Consider the following 16544-nt stretch of genomic DNA (forward strand, 5'->3'; position numbering starts at 1 on the left):
GGGATACTAAGGGATAGATCATTAGTAGTACAACTCCCAACTCTATCTCAATGCAAGCTCAAGAGGTATCACCACTTCTCAACAACAACAGCAATATGATCATTCCAAACCCTATAATAGCAAACAAGAAGGCCATCGATGGGCAACAATGTCCAAATAGTAGTATAATGCATAGTTTGGGCTCTATTCTAGTTCCTCTCCCAAGCAACATTCCATTAGGAGCTTCCTCCATTTGGCCTCAGATGTTATGAGAGAAAGTATAAGTGACCCATGTTTCCTCCCACCCTTTGTATTCGAAATTTTGGGTCTATCACTTCCAAATCTATTTTTCAATTATTACTGCCATGATTATGTCTTAGACTGGGGAAAAACCTCATTTTATTGGCATATTACAACCTTACTGCATAAAGTCCTTAGGGAGAAGGATACAAGTAAATTCTAGCACTACAAGACAATTTATTTTTTAGGTAACAAAGGAAATTAAAAAGTGGCACTAAATTTTATTGCTCTATCATCATAAGTAAACAAATCATCATGTAATTACAATGTGTCAAAATTTGGAACCTTCCATATGATATCTTATTTATTGTACAACTTTGCAATTACTAGATCTTCACCCCAACAAAAGGATAATTTCAAGCATTCCCTAATGTAGTATTGGCACCCTATAAGGTTTTGTTGGATAATTAAAAAAAAAATGATAAATTCACTTATAAGGATAGATTTGAAGCATTCCCCAATGTAGTATTGGCACCCTAAGGTTTAGCTTGATAATTATAGAAAAAACTTTTACATCTTAAATGATTCAGTTCTTTTGAATCAACCTACAGTAGCTTCAATAAAGATGAAAGACCTCATCTCGAGAAAAACTCTGGCTAGAACAACCCTTGAAGATACCTCCATTGAAACCCCATTATGAAACAATAGAGTTCAAATTCCCATATTGGCATATTACATCCTTATTATGTAAAGTCTTTAGGGAGAAGGATACAAGTAATTTCCAACACTACAAGGCAATTCATTTTTTAGATAACAAAAGAAATTAAAAAGTGGCACTAAATTTTACTGCACTATGATCATGCATGATCAAATCATCATGTAACTACAGTGTGTCAAAAATTGGCACTTTCCACATGGTGTCTTATTTATTGTACAACTTGCAATTACCATATCTTCACCCCAACAAAGTGTTAGATTTGAAGCATCTCCCAGTGTGGTATTGGCACTCGATTGGATGTTTGTAGAGAAAAGTTTTGGTGACAAATATATTGAAGAAAATTGTGACTAAGATGAAGTCCAATGGGAGATCCATGTCTCCCCCCCCATCAACCAATTCACAAAAAATATTTTGAAGAAGGATGGTGAGGACCCTTCCTCTTCATCCAAAGAAGGAACTAGAAAATCCTCAACTCTATCAATCCAAAAAGGAACTAGTTAAGGTGACAACTATAGGTCTCCAACAACCAAAACCAATCAAGGAGGAGATATCTCTAGGGCCAATAACGATAATAAGGACCCCAATAAAAGGGAAAATAAGGAAAAAATGGACACCCTAGGAAGCAACGGCATCCCAATGACCTAGAAAATATAATGGACTATTGCTAAGTTGACCAAATAAGGATACAATATCCAAAATGGATGCAACAAATTTAGAAAAAAAAAATCAAGAGAAGACACTACTAGGATACAACAAAGACATACATAAACACGTATACGTGTCTTGACTCTCTATATGGGTGGATTGTGGTACGAAAGTTAGAGAAGATGAAGGAAGAAAAGTTTGACTATGAAGAGAAGCCTTTGGGGATGGCTCTGGGATTTTCATCCCTATGAAGGAAATAATCATGGCTAAAAAAGGATCATTTGTCTCATCCACCTTTTGACTTGATAGATTCTCAAGATCTTTATTACTCTTCCAATCATTCCCTTGTAGTAGACTCTCAAAATCTCTACTACTCTCCCACCCATTGTCTTGCAATCTGGCATCACTCTAATGGTTTACTTCCTAAGGAAGTCATTCCTAGTATCCCTGGTGTCCCACTGGTGGTGAACCTTGGGAAAAAGCATTAGATCACGATGCACCCAACCTAGAGCGTATATGAGATGTCATAAGGAGTAAAGAAGAACTATACCTATCAATGTCTCAAAATACATTCACAAGGGTGAAGCATGGATGGATGGAATCAAACTTCAAAGTAATTCACATCCAAACCTCTCCCAACATATGATATTTACCAATTCAAGTCAATTTGAAGTGCTCTAGAGAAGAGATAAAACAAATCCCTCACACATGGGTTGCTAATCCAGTCAATAGTCTTTGCATAAAAGTACGAAGAAGTTTCAAGTGAAGAGGGCTTCAAGGGTTTTTTTGGAATCAACAAACCCAGGAGATCAAAGACCAACAAAGTCTCGAAGAATGCAAGGGGGGAGGACCAATAAAGAGGAAAAAGAAGTGCATAGAAAAAAGGTGTGAGAATTCAACTAGCAATCAATGAAAGACCTTATGATGGAACGAATAATTTTGATGAAGGATTTGGCCATGGTAAGGAGACACATGAAAATAAAGCCTTAAAATATGAGATGGGTAAAGATATGAAGTAATATATAAGGGTATTTGCCCACTTTTCACATCCTGGTCGAGAGCACAAGATCGAACAGCCTTTATCTTCAAGAATTATGAAGACCTAGAAAAGATAAGAAATGGAAACTAGTACAAGGGTAACGTTCTATTAACTCTTTAGTCATGGAGGTCGTACTTTGATCTTGGAGTACAAAGAGTCTTAGTCCTCCCTATATGGGTGAAGATACTTGTGTTGCCTCTATAATTATGAAGTGAAGCCATTTTGAAGAATATAGGGAGTAGGTTGGGGTCTTTTCTGGGACTCATCAAGGATCATTATGGGTCAACATCCAAATTAGCGACAAGAAATCTAGTGGAAAATGGATTTAAGTTTAGGCCTCCCAAAATGTGTAGAGCTAGAGCAGTGCAACCAGATTCTTACCTGAGTTTTAGATTGTGAGGAAGTTCCTTTTCATTGTTATCGTTGTCACTAGTATGGCCATATCAAAAATGATTACCCTTTCAGAAAGCTAACAAAAAAGGTATAGAAAAAGAAGGTTTTCGCGAATAAGGAGGAGGGGAAACATGCAAAGCAATATGAATTTTTTAAATGACCATGGTGAAAAAAAATGGACCATGTCATCCATTGTGATGAAGATAGGCATTTAGTGGCCCATCATTCAGGCAAGTTGACATGCAAGTGTCTTTCATCTCCTTATTAAAACATGAGATTATAATGACAGAAAAGAGCAATAAATACATCCAAAAGCATGAAAGGGCATCATCTCCAAAACAAGGAATGAAAGTAGTTCCACCTACCCTCCAGCCCCATCTCTCCTTATTAATCTTGAAATGTAATTAGAAAATAATAAAATATGTATGAAGCATGATAAAACCTCTCTTTCTCCCTATTCTTCAAATGGAGGATCCTAAGAAGTCTAACCCTTAGGAAAAAAATTCCTATAAGCTAATGGGCCCCACAACACCTTTTTTAGAGCATTAAGACTAAGGGGATTATGCTCTAGTAGTTAGTAATGGGAATTGGGTAGAGACAATAAACTATTTAGATGGATTTAAGGGACCATACACCTTCAAAATCAAACACTCTACACTCTTCCTACTCCACTAGGTCTCCTACCCAAATTTCAAAATATATATCATGGATAAGAGCAAGCCACGAGCCTCAATTACCCCAACCTTCAAACAATATTTCCAAGCCCAAATGGAAAACTAGATATCACCTTAGATCCTCAAAATCGAAGGTAGGGGACGCTAGCATAGGAGATGTGAAAGAAGGTCTAAAGCCTAGATAAGGGCATCACCCCAGTCATCACCCCTAAAAGAATCTCTAATTTGAAGTTGGCACAAAAAATATAGAACGTGAAATAAGAAGTGGTAAACAACAGTCAAATATGGGATCCCTTAGAGCGACAAAGGCTGTGGAAAAGGGTAAATGATGCTATTCCTTTCAATAAAAATAGGAGGGTTAGGCTCCCCTCAAAAAAAGATAGCCTAGAAGCACCGATGAAAGCTTCACAAGCCAAATATTATCCTAATTCAAGAAACCATGTTGAATGATGGATCTTTGATCCCTATGAGCATCTAAACAATATTAAACTCTATGGAATCCGATAAAAACATTTCAATAACCAATATGTATATGTGCCATAGTAACAAGAAAGAATTTGGAGATTCCTTCTTCTCAAATGATTGTCTAAAAAAGTACATAATTTTGAAAGGGTACCTAAATTTTGGGACAAAAAGAACAAAAATATGGTGAGAGGTTTGCCAGAATTGACCTTTCGCAAAATAATTTCTCCATAATATAGAGGAAACATGTTTATGTGATGTTAAGCCTATAGATATTGTGCCAACTTGGAGGAATTAGAGCATCAACAATGATGAAATCTCACAAAGACAACAATTTTTTATCTATGAAAACCTAATGGAAGAATCAAATAGAATAAGAAGTTGGGTATGGAATGTTGGCATTTCTTATCTTTCCCAATCTTGCTACAAGTTGAGAAGGTTGATAATAAGCTCGCTAAGCCTTTCAAATTCCACTCACTTTTGAATGGAAGATGAGGAATTTGTTAAAACAAAAAGGACGCATGGTAACATAAGTGAATAACAATGCAAGAGTCAACAACGTATTTATTTGTGGAAAATTTAAGAAATGTTAAAAGGGCACTCTAAAATGAGTTGAAGAAAAGCATTGGTCTTATAGCGCAAGCACTTTGCAATGCTTGTGAGACTACACCCTTGAGGTTGGGATTAAGTTAAACATGGCTAGGACTTCCATCATGACAATTTGGGGTTTCAAGTGTGCTTGAGCCTACCAACAGTTTTATAAACCCTGATGCATTTGAGAGAATGAGGACCAAGTCGATTTGAGGTTATCATCATACGATACTCCCCTAGACCCTAATTCATAAGCAATCATGCATCATGTAAATGTGTGCATCAACAGGGTTTGATGACAATTGGGTCATTGGGTAATTTAAAGTATAAACTTAACCTTTAGGACTTTGGGCAATCAGAGGGGGGACCCAAAAAAATTGGTAATAGGAAAAAACTTTGGGTGTTATTGTAGGCTTGTAGCGGCTACAACACTTTGAAACAGTCGTAACTGGTCCAGATCTGTAGGTTCTGCAACACCTTTCTTAGCAAACTCCCACGGTCCATACTCGTCCAACAAGAATATCATCTAGACTTTCCAAACACCCAAGTTCAAGGCACCATCAAGTCTATCCTGATCTCTCAACCCTACTGTGGCCATCTTGCCTACTTAGAGAATTCTCCAACACCTACCCACTAACAGACTTGTAGTCCTTCACAAGAGGTCGTACTTAGGGCTTGGAGGCTACCCACTTCACTACTCCTTTAGTCCTTCAAAGTCTGCAAAATTCTTAGGCTACAATATATCTAACACTACTATCACTCTTGTTGTCCTTCACAAGACTTGCTCTTTGGCCACAATTGTTGAAATATGTAAGTAGGTTCGGTCTTCATAATGACATATGTAATCATGATTTTATGAAATGAGAAAAATAAATTTAATATTGTTGCTCTTTAGGCATGGGTTTCATGCTCAAGGAAATTTATTGTTTAGGTCAAGCCCCCATTGTGAGCTTCTAGGGCTTGTCATTGAGTCTACAAGTCATTAAGTCATTGTCATGTATGAAAGACCCTTTTGGGCAGTTACATATTGTAAAAAAATATTATTTGAGTCAAAAAAAGAGTCAAAAGACCCCTCCAAGGCCTTGTCAATGGGCTACCATAAAATCAGTCTCCTTAAGAAGTAAGTCGGCCTACCAAGTGGATATGTCGGCCTAGAGACAATGTCAAGTCGGCCTAATTGCATGGTGAGAAGCCTATATAAAGGAGGACTCGACCTCACTTAAGGAGCATTCATTCATTCATTCACGTCAAGGAAAAGAAGTGTGAATAAGGAAGAAAGGAAGCCTCTTGTGCAACAAAGAGAAGGAGAAGAGTGAAGTCTTTAAGGACACTTTTTGGGCCATTCATCTCACACGTGTGATTGTAGCTAGGGTTTCTGCAGTAAGAAATTGCAGAGCTTGAAGAAGCTGAGATATAGCCAAAGGAAGGATTATTTTTGCTAGCCGAATGCAAAAGAAGCAGAGTCCGAGACAAGAGAAGGAGAGAAAGCACTGAAATTTTCCTTCATCATCTCACACATGTGGCCTAGGGTTTCTGAAGCAAGGGCTGAAAATTGTAGAAGTTGCAGGCAAGTCAAACTTGCAGGAAGACAAGTTGAAGTTGAAGTCAAGGTGTTGGAAGGTTGAATTTGAAGACAAGGAAGGAGCAGATGATTTGACTTGGCAAAAGAAGCAAGGTTGACTTGGTCTTGGAGGAGTTTTGGTCCAAGGGTCTAGGTCTTGGAAGTTGTCAATTGAAGATTCTATAAGAATAAGAATTCTTGTGGGTTTTACACTCAGAGTTGGAGAGGTTTTGGCCCTCGTTGATTGCCTATATCTTGTGTCCTTTTTCTTATTTTTTTTTTATGGTTTGGTAATAGTTTGATGAAGAAAAACACTAATAATAAACAAAAGAAAGAAGAAGCTAACTAAGTGAAGTAAAAATATATCACAAGCAATTATCAAAATTCAAGAAATCATCTATCTAATTGCCCCTAGATTTCTCAACATGGTACCAAAGCTAAGGCAACAAGTCAAGAAAGGGCGACTCAAGGAAGTACATTGAAGGGTTGAAGCACTAGAAGATTTTCAAGAGCTAAGATAGCAAGATAAGGAAGGGCATCAAAAAAAACATTGAATCTTCAAGAATACTTAAGGGCCAAGTTCAAGAGAAAGCTTGATAAAAATTCTGGGCACCAAATTCTCAAGGTCTGATCTTAAAATAGCAAGGAAGTTACAGTGAACTACATCTCTCTCTCAAGACATTGAAAAGAACCAAACTCATTCCAAAGTCAAACAAAAGTTCTGACTACAATATTTGCCCTTCGCCAAGCAAGTAGACCTACAAACTGTGGGCATAATAAAGTGATTTCTGAGGGATGTTAAATCACTATTTAAAGGAGTCGAAAGAATAATTCAAATATTCAAGACAATCTGAATCCCCTGGAAAGAAGATCAAACATCTGAGTCTTGAAAGAAAGGACTGTTTACATTTTCTAAAGGGTTATCCTACTGAAGCAACTTCAGAGTCAAGTATCTCGGCATCCTCAGAATCACCAATTAATGAAGGCAATCAAGATATATCATATTCCTTTCACTGATTGCAAAACCCAAGTTTGGGGTGAGTCAAACATCTATGGCACTAAGAGTGCAAACATCAACAATTCAAATATACTTGTTCTCTGTAGAATGATCAATCATTCGAGAAGGCTAACCTTCCAATGGAAGTGCCTTGATAATCATTTAATACATTCCAAAAGGTAGTGAAAACAAGAATCTACAAGCAATAGATAAATACAGCAAGAAGATTCTCTACTGTGAAGATCTGTAGCAAAGAAGTCTTGTAGTTGTCAACATAGCAGAAAAGAGCTCGTAGAGAAGCAGGTCCCATCAGAAGAGCAGTCATATCCCTAGTTGAAGCCTCATTAAAAGAAAGTCTTGAAGGTAGCAAAGGGTCAATAAAGATCACAGTACCTTTGTGAAGTAACCATGGCATTCTGAAGAACTGAGCACTACAGGTAGGTATCCATGAGGTATGTATAATATTTTCATTTTTTTTATTTTTAAGGGTCCATCATAAGATGTTTTAAGGGTTGAAGTTATGGCTCTAGGGTTTGTATATGGCTCATAACAAACCCTAGTGACGAGAAACCTTAGTCTTAAAGTACTTGTTCCCTATGATTTGAGCTCTAGGGTTTGTTAGGATTCTAGGACATGGGATAAACACTAGAATGACATGAAGAGAAAATAATATGGTCTAGGGTTTGAACTTAAGAAACCCTAAGATGACCTCTTGATTGCATAAAACCCTAGAAAGATAACTTGACATCATGTTTTGGTATTGTATACTTTGCTTGGGGTGCTTGTCAATAAATATTGCAGGTACAAGAAGTAAAGATGGATGGGTTGATCCTTTGTTTTAAAAAGCATGATGGAAGGAGGGAACTATATGGACCCTTGGGCACTATTCATGATGTAATTATGGATACCTAGAAGAAGTAGAAGGTGGAAGACCTCTACCATGGTTAAAGAATTACAGTCAGATAGAAAGCACAGTAAAGTATGATAGGATGGATCATATTAAAGATGACATCATATTGGAAGCATACAATGGAAGAGCGAGCTCATGACATCATTATAAAAAGATAGTTGAAGTAGAAATCTATAGTAGTTTTCAAGAAGAAGGGAGAAGCTCTTTGTAGCCTCATTAAAAGCATGACTAGCACTTATGGACAGATTCATCTAGCATGGAATTCATCATACATCATTAGGAAAGAGCATTTGCAGGATGAGAATAATCTAGATCCTCTATGGGAATCTTCATTAGAAGGTTCATCTTGTGGAAGAAGCAAGTGTCTCGCTGAAACTTCCACCTTGGATGAAGAAGAATGATGGTATGATCATATGATGACAAAAAATTGCAACATGGTTGAAGTATTCTCAATCAAGGAATTGAAGTTGTTGAAGGAAGCCTAGATGACCAAAAGAAGAAAAAAGGTGTGTATGCATATGTTTGATAAATTGATTCATGTCATCATATGGTTGTTTATAGCATGTGTAAATTCTCTACCTCATGGGCATGGTCAAAGAAAAGGGATCTCCTTCTTTGAAAAGATATATGAAGGTATGGTTCACATATTGACTAGATGAAATCAACATGATATGTCCTCATATGGAATATGAGGTGGTTGACAAATATCAAGGAACTATGGATGGAAGTTCCTAGGGAGCAATATGTGAAGAAAGAAAGAAGAAATAGTGAAAGATGCAACTATGGTCACATAGAAAAAGGAAATCAACATTCAGTAACTAGAAGAATTGGTTATGACATCTCCATAGAGAAGGCATGAAGACCCTGATAAGGTCTGTAAAGAAAGGAGACCCTTGACATTAAATTTCTTGGAGATGTGTCAATTTGTATGCAAGATGTTGATGTTGCAATAAGCAGATGTCATGATGAAGGGCCATCACAAAAGGTAACTTTGATTTTATGTTCATTTTTTTTAACAACATCTGGATGGGTTGATACAGGGCTATCAAAAGAGAGTTGTGGATGTCACCTACAACTAGCACTCATGTGGTTGGATGGAAGATCCTGAAGAAAACATGATGTGGAAGAGGCAGTTGTATGAAGGAAAGCCAAATGTGGACTAGAAGATCACTTTCAAGACAAGGGGAAGGATGACATGACTTGAGGAAAGTGATGGATGGCCAATGCCCTACAAGATGAAGGCTCCATAATAATGAAGATGAAATTCATGACATCAAAAGGAGGAACTCAACAAACAGGGAAAAGTCCCATGACCTCCACTAAAGAAGAAAGTTGTTGTTGGAAACAAGTCCCTAGATAAGAGGGAACTTGGGTACATTCCTTTTTAGGAATGGATACATTCCTTTTTAGGAATGGGTACATTCCTTTATTGGAATGGGTATATCATCTCTAGTGGAGAGGGAGAGATAGACACATCATTTTTGTCTTCACTTTGGGAAGAAAGAATGGAGGATTGGGTAAGCATCTGGCATCCGATACTCTTTGAGGATGTGATAGGGCATCCAAGATAAGAGTAGTCGTAAAGGACCAATATTCTTTGAGGAATGGGAACCCAAGATAAGAATAGTCCTAGAAGGACATACCCTGTGGAGTATGTTCCTTGAGAGACAATGATAATGGTGTCTATAAATCATTGATCTCGCCAGCATTGTGCTCTGATCTTGTAGAGAGATAGAGTTGTTAGTCAAGGCCTTGCTATGTGACAATGTTGGATGATATGATGCTAAACAAATGGTTTACCAATCCGACTCTTCTTGTGAGAATTCTTCATATTGAGAATGTCCAAGTACCTTGTTTGGATTACCTCCCTAGTTAAGAGGAAGTGTTGAAATATGTAACTAGGTTCGGTCTTCATAATGACATATGTAATCATGATATATTGTTTAGGTCAAGCTCCCATTGTGAGCTTCTAGGGCTTGTCTTTGAGCCTACAAGTCATTAAGTCATTGTCATGTATGAAAGACCTTTTTGGACAGTTACATATTGTAAAAAAAAATTGAGTCAAAGAAAGAGTCAAAAGACCCTCCAAGACCTTGTCAATGGGCTATTATCAAATCAACCTCCTTAAGAAGTAAGTCGACCTATCAAGTGGATATGTCGGCCTAGAGACAATGTCAAGTCGGCTTAATTGCATGGTGAGAAGCCTATATAAAGGAGGACTCGACTAAAGGAGCATTCATTCATTCATCCACATAAAGGAAAAGAAGTGCAAATAAGGAAGAAAGGAAGCCTCTTGTGCAACGAAGAGAAGGGAGGAGAAGAGAGAAGTCTTTTAAGGACAATTTTTAAGCCATTCATCTCACACATGTGACTGCAGCTAGGGTTTCTACAATAAGGAATTGCAGATCTTGAAGAAGCCGAGATATAACCTAAGGAAGGATTATTTTTACTAACTGAATGCACAAGAAGCAGAGTCCAAGACAAGCGATGGAGAGAAAGGACTTAAATCTACTTTCATCATCTAACATGTGTGGCCTACGGTTTCTAAAGCAAGGGTCAAAAATTGTATAAGTTGCAAGCAAGCCAAAATCGCAGGAAGACAAGTTGAAGTTGCAGTCAAGGTGTTGGAAGGCTTAATTTGAAGACAAGGAAGGAGCAGTTGATTTGACTTGGAAAAAGAAGCAAGGTTGACTTGGTACTGGAGGAGTTTTGGTCAAGGGTCTAGGTCTTGGAATTCGTCAATTGAAGATTTTATAAGAAGAAGAATTCTTGTGGGTTTTCCTCTCTGAGTTGTTGCGGTTTTGGCCTTGGTTGATCGCCTATATCTTGTGTCCTTTGTCTTATTGTTCTTATGGTTTGGTAACTATTCGATGAAGAAAACACTAATAATAAACAAAAGAAAGAAGAAGCTAACTAAGTAAAAATATATCACAAGCAGTTATCAAAATTCGAAAAATCATCTATCAAGCTACCCTTAGATTTCTCAATAACAATCCTCCACCTGTACTTAAGTGGCCCCCAAAACTGTCCCAAACCTAGAAATTCCACCTTAGCATTAACACAAAACTTAGAAGGAGAATTACCAACCTGAGATGTCAACTTTTGTCCCAATACTACTGGATATGTGCCGCACCTTAGACTTGCAACTTCAACCCTGCTTGGGCTACCCCCAAGGCTACTGCTAAACTTCGCTCTTCTTCTCCCAACAGACCTCCCTCTTGCGCTACCTCTTGGTGTCTATACAAACCTTGTCCCAGCTCCCCTTGTAGCCTTACGACTCTCCTAAGACAGAGTTGCAAGAGCTCGGTCACCTTCCTAAAGAGCACAAGTTCTGCAACCTATTTAACACAGAGAAATAGCCCTTAAACTAGCACAGAAACTCGTCCAATTTTCGTCCTTACTCTCAACCAACACCTACCGAATCTCGGTTGCCCAAAAGAGGATACCCCAACTCGGCCTCCTTCACTTTAGATCAGCACCTAAGGGATTGTGGTTACCTCAAACCTCCTTCACCTTATGCGAGATGCACTTGTGATGATCTTAAATCTGTTCCAAGAGCTTTCATACCATGTAGAAAATCCATGAAATTCTGCAACTGCTAATATGAACAATCTAAAAACTACTTTCTTTTCATATAGACACAGAATTTCTCTACTAAATTTTGCAGTAGAATAGGAACAGAGATAAATCACAATCACACAGTAGCAAAACACAATATTTTTTCTAGGGAACCCAACTGGGAAAACCCTTTGCTTGCTTGAGAATTTTATTGAAGAAATTTGAGCAATAGATCTCTTACAAATACAACTTGTTTCAATAGAGAATACAATCTGATTCCCTCTGCTTGTACTAAGTTGAAACACTCCTTGCAAGACCCCTGATCTACTCCTCGATTTCCTCCTAATTCCTTGTGCATAGGCTGAAGTAAATTCTTTTGCAATTCCCAAGGAAATTCCTCTCTCCATTAATGTGCACAAGATATTCTTGGCACACCTTTCTCTCACAAGCTCCACAAATAAACCTGTGCAACCTTCTCACAAACTCATGAGCTCTATTGTCTTGTCTCATCAACTCGTGCTCACAAGACAATTATCAAATCCGTGCCTTCGTTCCTCATTTTAAAGGCAATTCGCATGGCTAAAATTAGCAAGTTTGTATTTTTGGAAAGTCAAACTGATGATTGAGTGAGTTAAGTGAGTCTAACTAACTCATGTAACTCGATCTGCCCAAATTTAGACTTGGAACTCACACATGTTGGCTTCCACAGCTAACTCGCACTAGAAAACACTAAATTGAGCCTTCCACTTCAGCCTATTAGTTAATTGCCTCATAACTCAACTTAAACTTTGGGAATGAATCCTAAACTATAGGAATTCGTGCTATCTTATAGGGAACTCAAGCATTTTAAGGAGAAACTCATTGTGGCTCATTGAATTAAGGCACAAATCAAGGAACCCTTTCTCACTATCATTTTCAACAATAATTTTTTAAAATAGATAGATGTTGATTACAAATTGATTCTATTAATAACAATTGGCTATAATTATTCACTTTTTTCTTCAAATCATTTGACAATGTTAACTCCCTTGCAAATCTTCTCAAATCGAAATTACAGAATTTTACAAATTTTCAATTTTCCAAGAAAAAGTTAATTCTAAGACTAAGTTTAAAACTCAAGCCCCACCTACTTGACTGCAATCAATATGCAAACTCAAAAGATACATCAATCTATCTTTCTCTAGTTCCCAAATAGTTATACATGTACTCTAAATAAGGGGGCTTTTAAAAACATTTATAAATGAAAAGTATATATAAACCCAAATGGATAGAATAGGTTCCCATGACACATTAATGTGAATCCAGGCTTCATTCTTTTACGAAACAAAAAGGTGGGGAAAAAATAAATTAACCTTCCAATCCGTAATCAAGATATAGATATTAGTAACATGAAACCATGGTCCATATCCAAGAATCACGATACCTGATCCTTAAAATTGGCTCATCCAGCTAGCAGTGGCCCTTCAGTGAATCCATGGGAATAGATCCAATAAATTCGGTCAGGTGAAACAGTTGAAGAATGTTGAAAAATTATGTAGCTACGGTCAGTATTTTTCATTAAAAATCATTGGAGAAATTTAAAATTTGATGTCTGGACAAGTTGGCCTCATGCTCCACAAGTTAGCCCCACTTAGAGAGACACCACACGTGCAAAGGACAGAAAGAGGACTATTACAGCTGTGTTGACTTTTCTTCTTGAAGCTAAATTGATTACATTTGACTTGGGCAAATTTCGGTATCTGTTAAGTCAGTTCCGACCATTTTTGAAGGCTGAATACTTCAAAGGTATATTGATTCTCACTGACTGTGATTTCGCTCCTACATTGGGACATTGACCTGAGTTGACCGCATTCCTTGACTGGGGATTTGACCAAAGTTTGAAGGCTGGTACGTTGACTTTTCTGTGGTGAGTTCAGGACTGAATTTCAGCTTCTCATCACAGTCACCTCAGGGCCGAATTTCTCTCTGTTGACCGACTTGACTGGTATTTTTCAATGAGGACAGATTTGGATTTGTTGGAATATTTTAATGTACTTTTGATGGACAGAATCTCTCTCTCATAAAGAAAGACTTTTGGGTTTTCCCCTTGTGGGTTTTGCCCTGGCTGTGAGCCTAATCTCAGTGTCTTTTGTCTATTGCTTATTGTTCATTGTCTACTGTGATCTCTATTTACTGCTCTTATTGAAGAATTGAATGGTTGAATTTTTTCATGTATAGCTACTTGTTGATTAAAGTATAAAGAAGGAACTGATTGCATCAATAAAAGTAGTTATCAATTGTGAAAAACTATTCTAGTCTTAGCTACGCTAGAATTTTAACAAAGAATAATGTAATGAAAGTTCTTTCTTGATAGCCATTATGCAGCAAGCAAGACCACTAGAAATAAATTTCTAACACTGTTACTTGCTCCTAGAAATCTCAGCATTACGTTCATCTGGGATATATGATGCTTCTCGTGACTCTCTGAGATTCCAATGCCTATAACCCATTTCTTGTGTACATTTAATTCAATGCATTACTAAAAATTGTCTATGTTTCCTTGTGTTCTTAAATCCCTAAGGGATAGCTCCATAAATCTAAAGAATACCATGGATTAATTAGTGATTATATGGGGAGGCAGGTATTGGTCAACAAGAGAAACCCATAGAATCAAGTATTCATCACTGCTGCCCTTGCAAGGTGGGGATATTGCATTTTATGCTCAATATTTTGCCTCGTCTTTTGGCCATCTCTTATTTATGGGCAAAACAGATATATTCATAACAGTTGGTTAAAATTATTCAATGTTCTCTTTGAATTATTTGACAGCATCCATTCCCTCGCGTATTTTCTCAAATCCAAATTGAAAAAAAAATTACGCTAGGAAGAAAAAACTGCGACACGATTCTCAATTTTCAGGAAAAAAATAATTCTAAAACCAAGTCCAAACCTCGAGCTCCGCAGACTTGACCGCAATCGGAATGCAAACTAGAAAGATACCAGCCAATGCAATGGCGGTATTGCGCCTCCAGTACTTGGGTCTACAGAACCATCCTCCAGTTAAACTCCATACATTGGTTGGGTAACCAGGGTATTTCCCCTCGACATGGCCTCCGTGACCTCCACCCATTCTTGTCAACAACTGATAAACCACGGTAAACCAATCATGGCTTATCAGAATTAATAAACCCCCGGTCAACAACATATGTTCAATTATACTGGCTAATAACCATATCTGGCAAACAGCTTAGAAAATGAAACGGATCATGCTACAAAATCTCCACGAGGATTAACAAAACCCAGGAAGAAAAATTAACAATTGTGTATCATTTTCACCTAAACGCAGATATGCAGACAAAAACTACAAGTTCAATATATGAATTTCAATCTGCATTCACATTCGACTGAGCATTACCTGTAATCGACAGAGGGTTAAGATCAAGCAACAAAAACCTCATAAGGTTAAACAATACCCAAGGAACAAAAGGGGGGCAGAAGAAAAAACTGAGGAAGACGATTTAAATTTGTGACCCTTTTTAACAGGGTGCAGACCAGGTTCAATAGGGTTACATGAATGAAAATAATCCATTAATGGAAAGACAGTCCGATGAATATGCACACAAAACCAGTAAACAAGAGAGAACAGAACCGACACAGTGTATAACATACCAACAACGATGAAGGATATACATGCCTGATCGGGATCGACTCTCTAAAGTCGCAAGGAATCCGCCAATGCAGCCCCGGATAATGACGACTATTTTTGCAGAGTAAATATTGTTAGGGGGAGGATGGAAAATGGATATAGTCGATGGTTTCCGGCAGAATTGGCAGAAGAGATCATCGGCTAGGTTAGTGGTGGAACATGCTAACTTCAAATGGTAATTGGTTGGTGTAGATTTACATCATATAATTGGTTTAATTAACTTAAATTGTAAATGGTGTAGGTTAATAATTGGTTTAATTAATTTATAGATTATATGCCATTATGTGTAACTGGTTTAATTAATCTATAAGCTATAGATAATGTAGATAAGTTGATTTAAGTGGGTTTAATTTGTTGTTTTAGGGTTTAATTTATTGTTTTAGGTTTAAAATTGATGAGAGAGGTTAAAAATGGAAGTTAATTATAAAAGATAAAATATATTAATAATAATAAAAAAAAACAAATTTAATTTAATTTTACATAATTTTAATATAGTATATTATTCTTTAATCTAATATGTAAGTTAACTTGATTCTAAACTTAATCTAAATTTATTTATATAATTTACTTAATAATTATAGATATTTTAAGGAGTATTTAGATTTAATCTAGCTTCAAATTTGAAGGAGTGTTTAGATTAATCTATCATGTCTTCACCACGAGTGTTTAGATTTAATCTATCATGTCTTTATTGGATTCTCTTTCTATCTTTCTCATAAATTGTGTTTTTTCTCTATTTGATTCATGATTAAAACAATCACAGGATTTGTGCCTTTTTGTCTTCTTTAATGCCTTTAAAGTTACTTCCTTATGTGTTGGATTTCTTTTACTGTTCTCGCTTCATATGCAATGAGGATCTCATGTAGCTCATCCATCGTCAATTTCTCCATATCCTTCATTTCTTCAATGGCAAAGACCTTGGCAACAAATCTTAAGGGGAGTGTCCTTAGCACCTCTTGCACAATCATTGGTTCTTCAGCCTTCTCACCCAATTCTCTAATGATGTTGACAATTTTATCCACACAAACGAAATAGGCTACAACATTTCCTCATCTTTCATTTTCAAACTCTTGAACTATCTTCTATGAGTTT

At 37.0% G+C, this 16544-nt stretch overlaps 1 protein-coding gene across 2 annotated transcripts in view; it reads right to left on the reverse strand.

Moving 5' to 3' along the window:
- Positions 1-15621, reverse strand: part of LOC149173847 (uncharacterized) — an 86554-nt gene extending 70933 nt beyond the window's left edge. The window contains exons 1-2 of one of the 2 annotated variants that reach the window (XM_089424755.1): positions 15416-15621; positions 14697-14888 (exon numbers count right to left, since the gene is read on the reverse strand). In XM_089424755.1, the coding sequence (XP_089280881.1) occupies positions 14697-14876 (180 nt within the window). In that variant the 5' untranslated portion in view covers positions 14877-14888; positions 15416-15621. The remainder of the gene's footprint in view (positions 1-14696; positions 14889-15415) is intronic. The other variant, XM_089424754.1, reaches the window with a different exon arrangement.
- Between the last annotated feature and the right edge of the window lie 923 nt (positions 15622-16544).

This window comes from Pinus tabuliformis, chromosome 4_2 (genome assembly GCF_031772625.1).
Source record: "Pinus tabuliformis cultivar Carrire ecotype Pingquan chromosome 4_2, CPIR1, whole genome shotgun sequence".
Lineage (NCBI taxonomy): Eukaryota > Viridiplantae > Streptophyta > Pinopsida > Pinales > Pinaceae > Pinus > Pinus tabuliformis.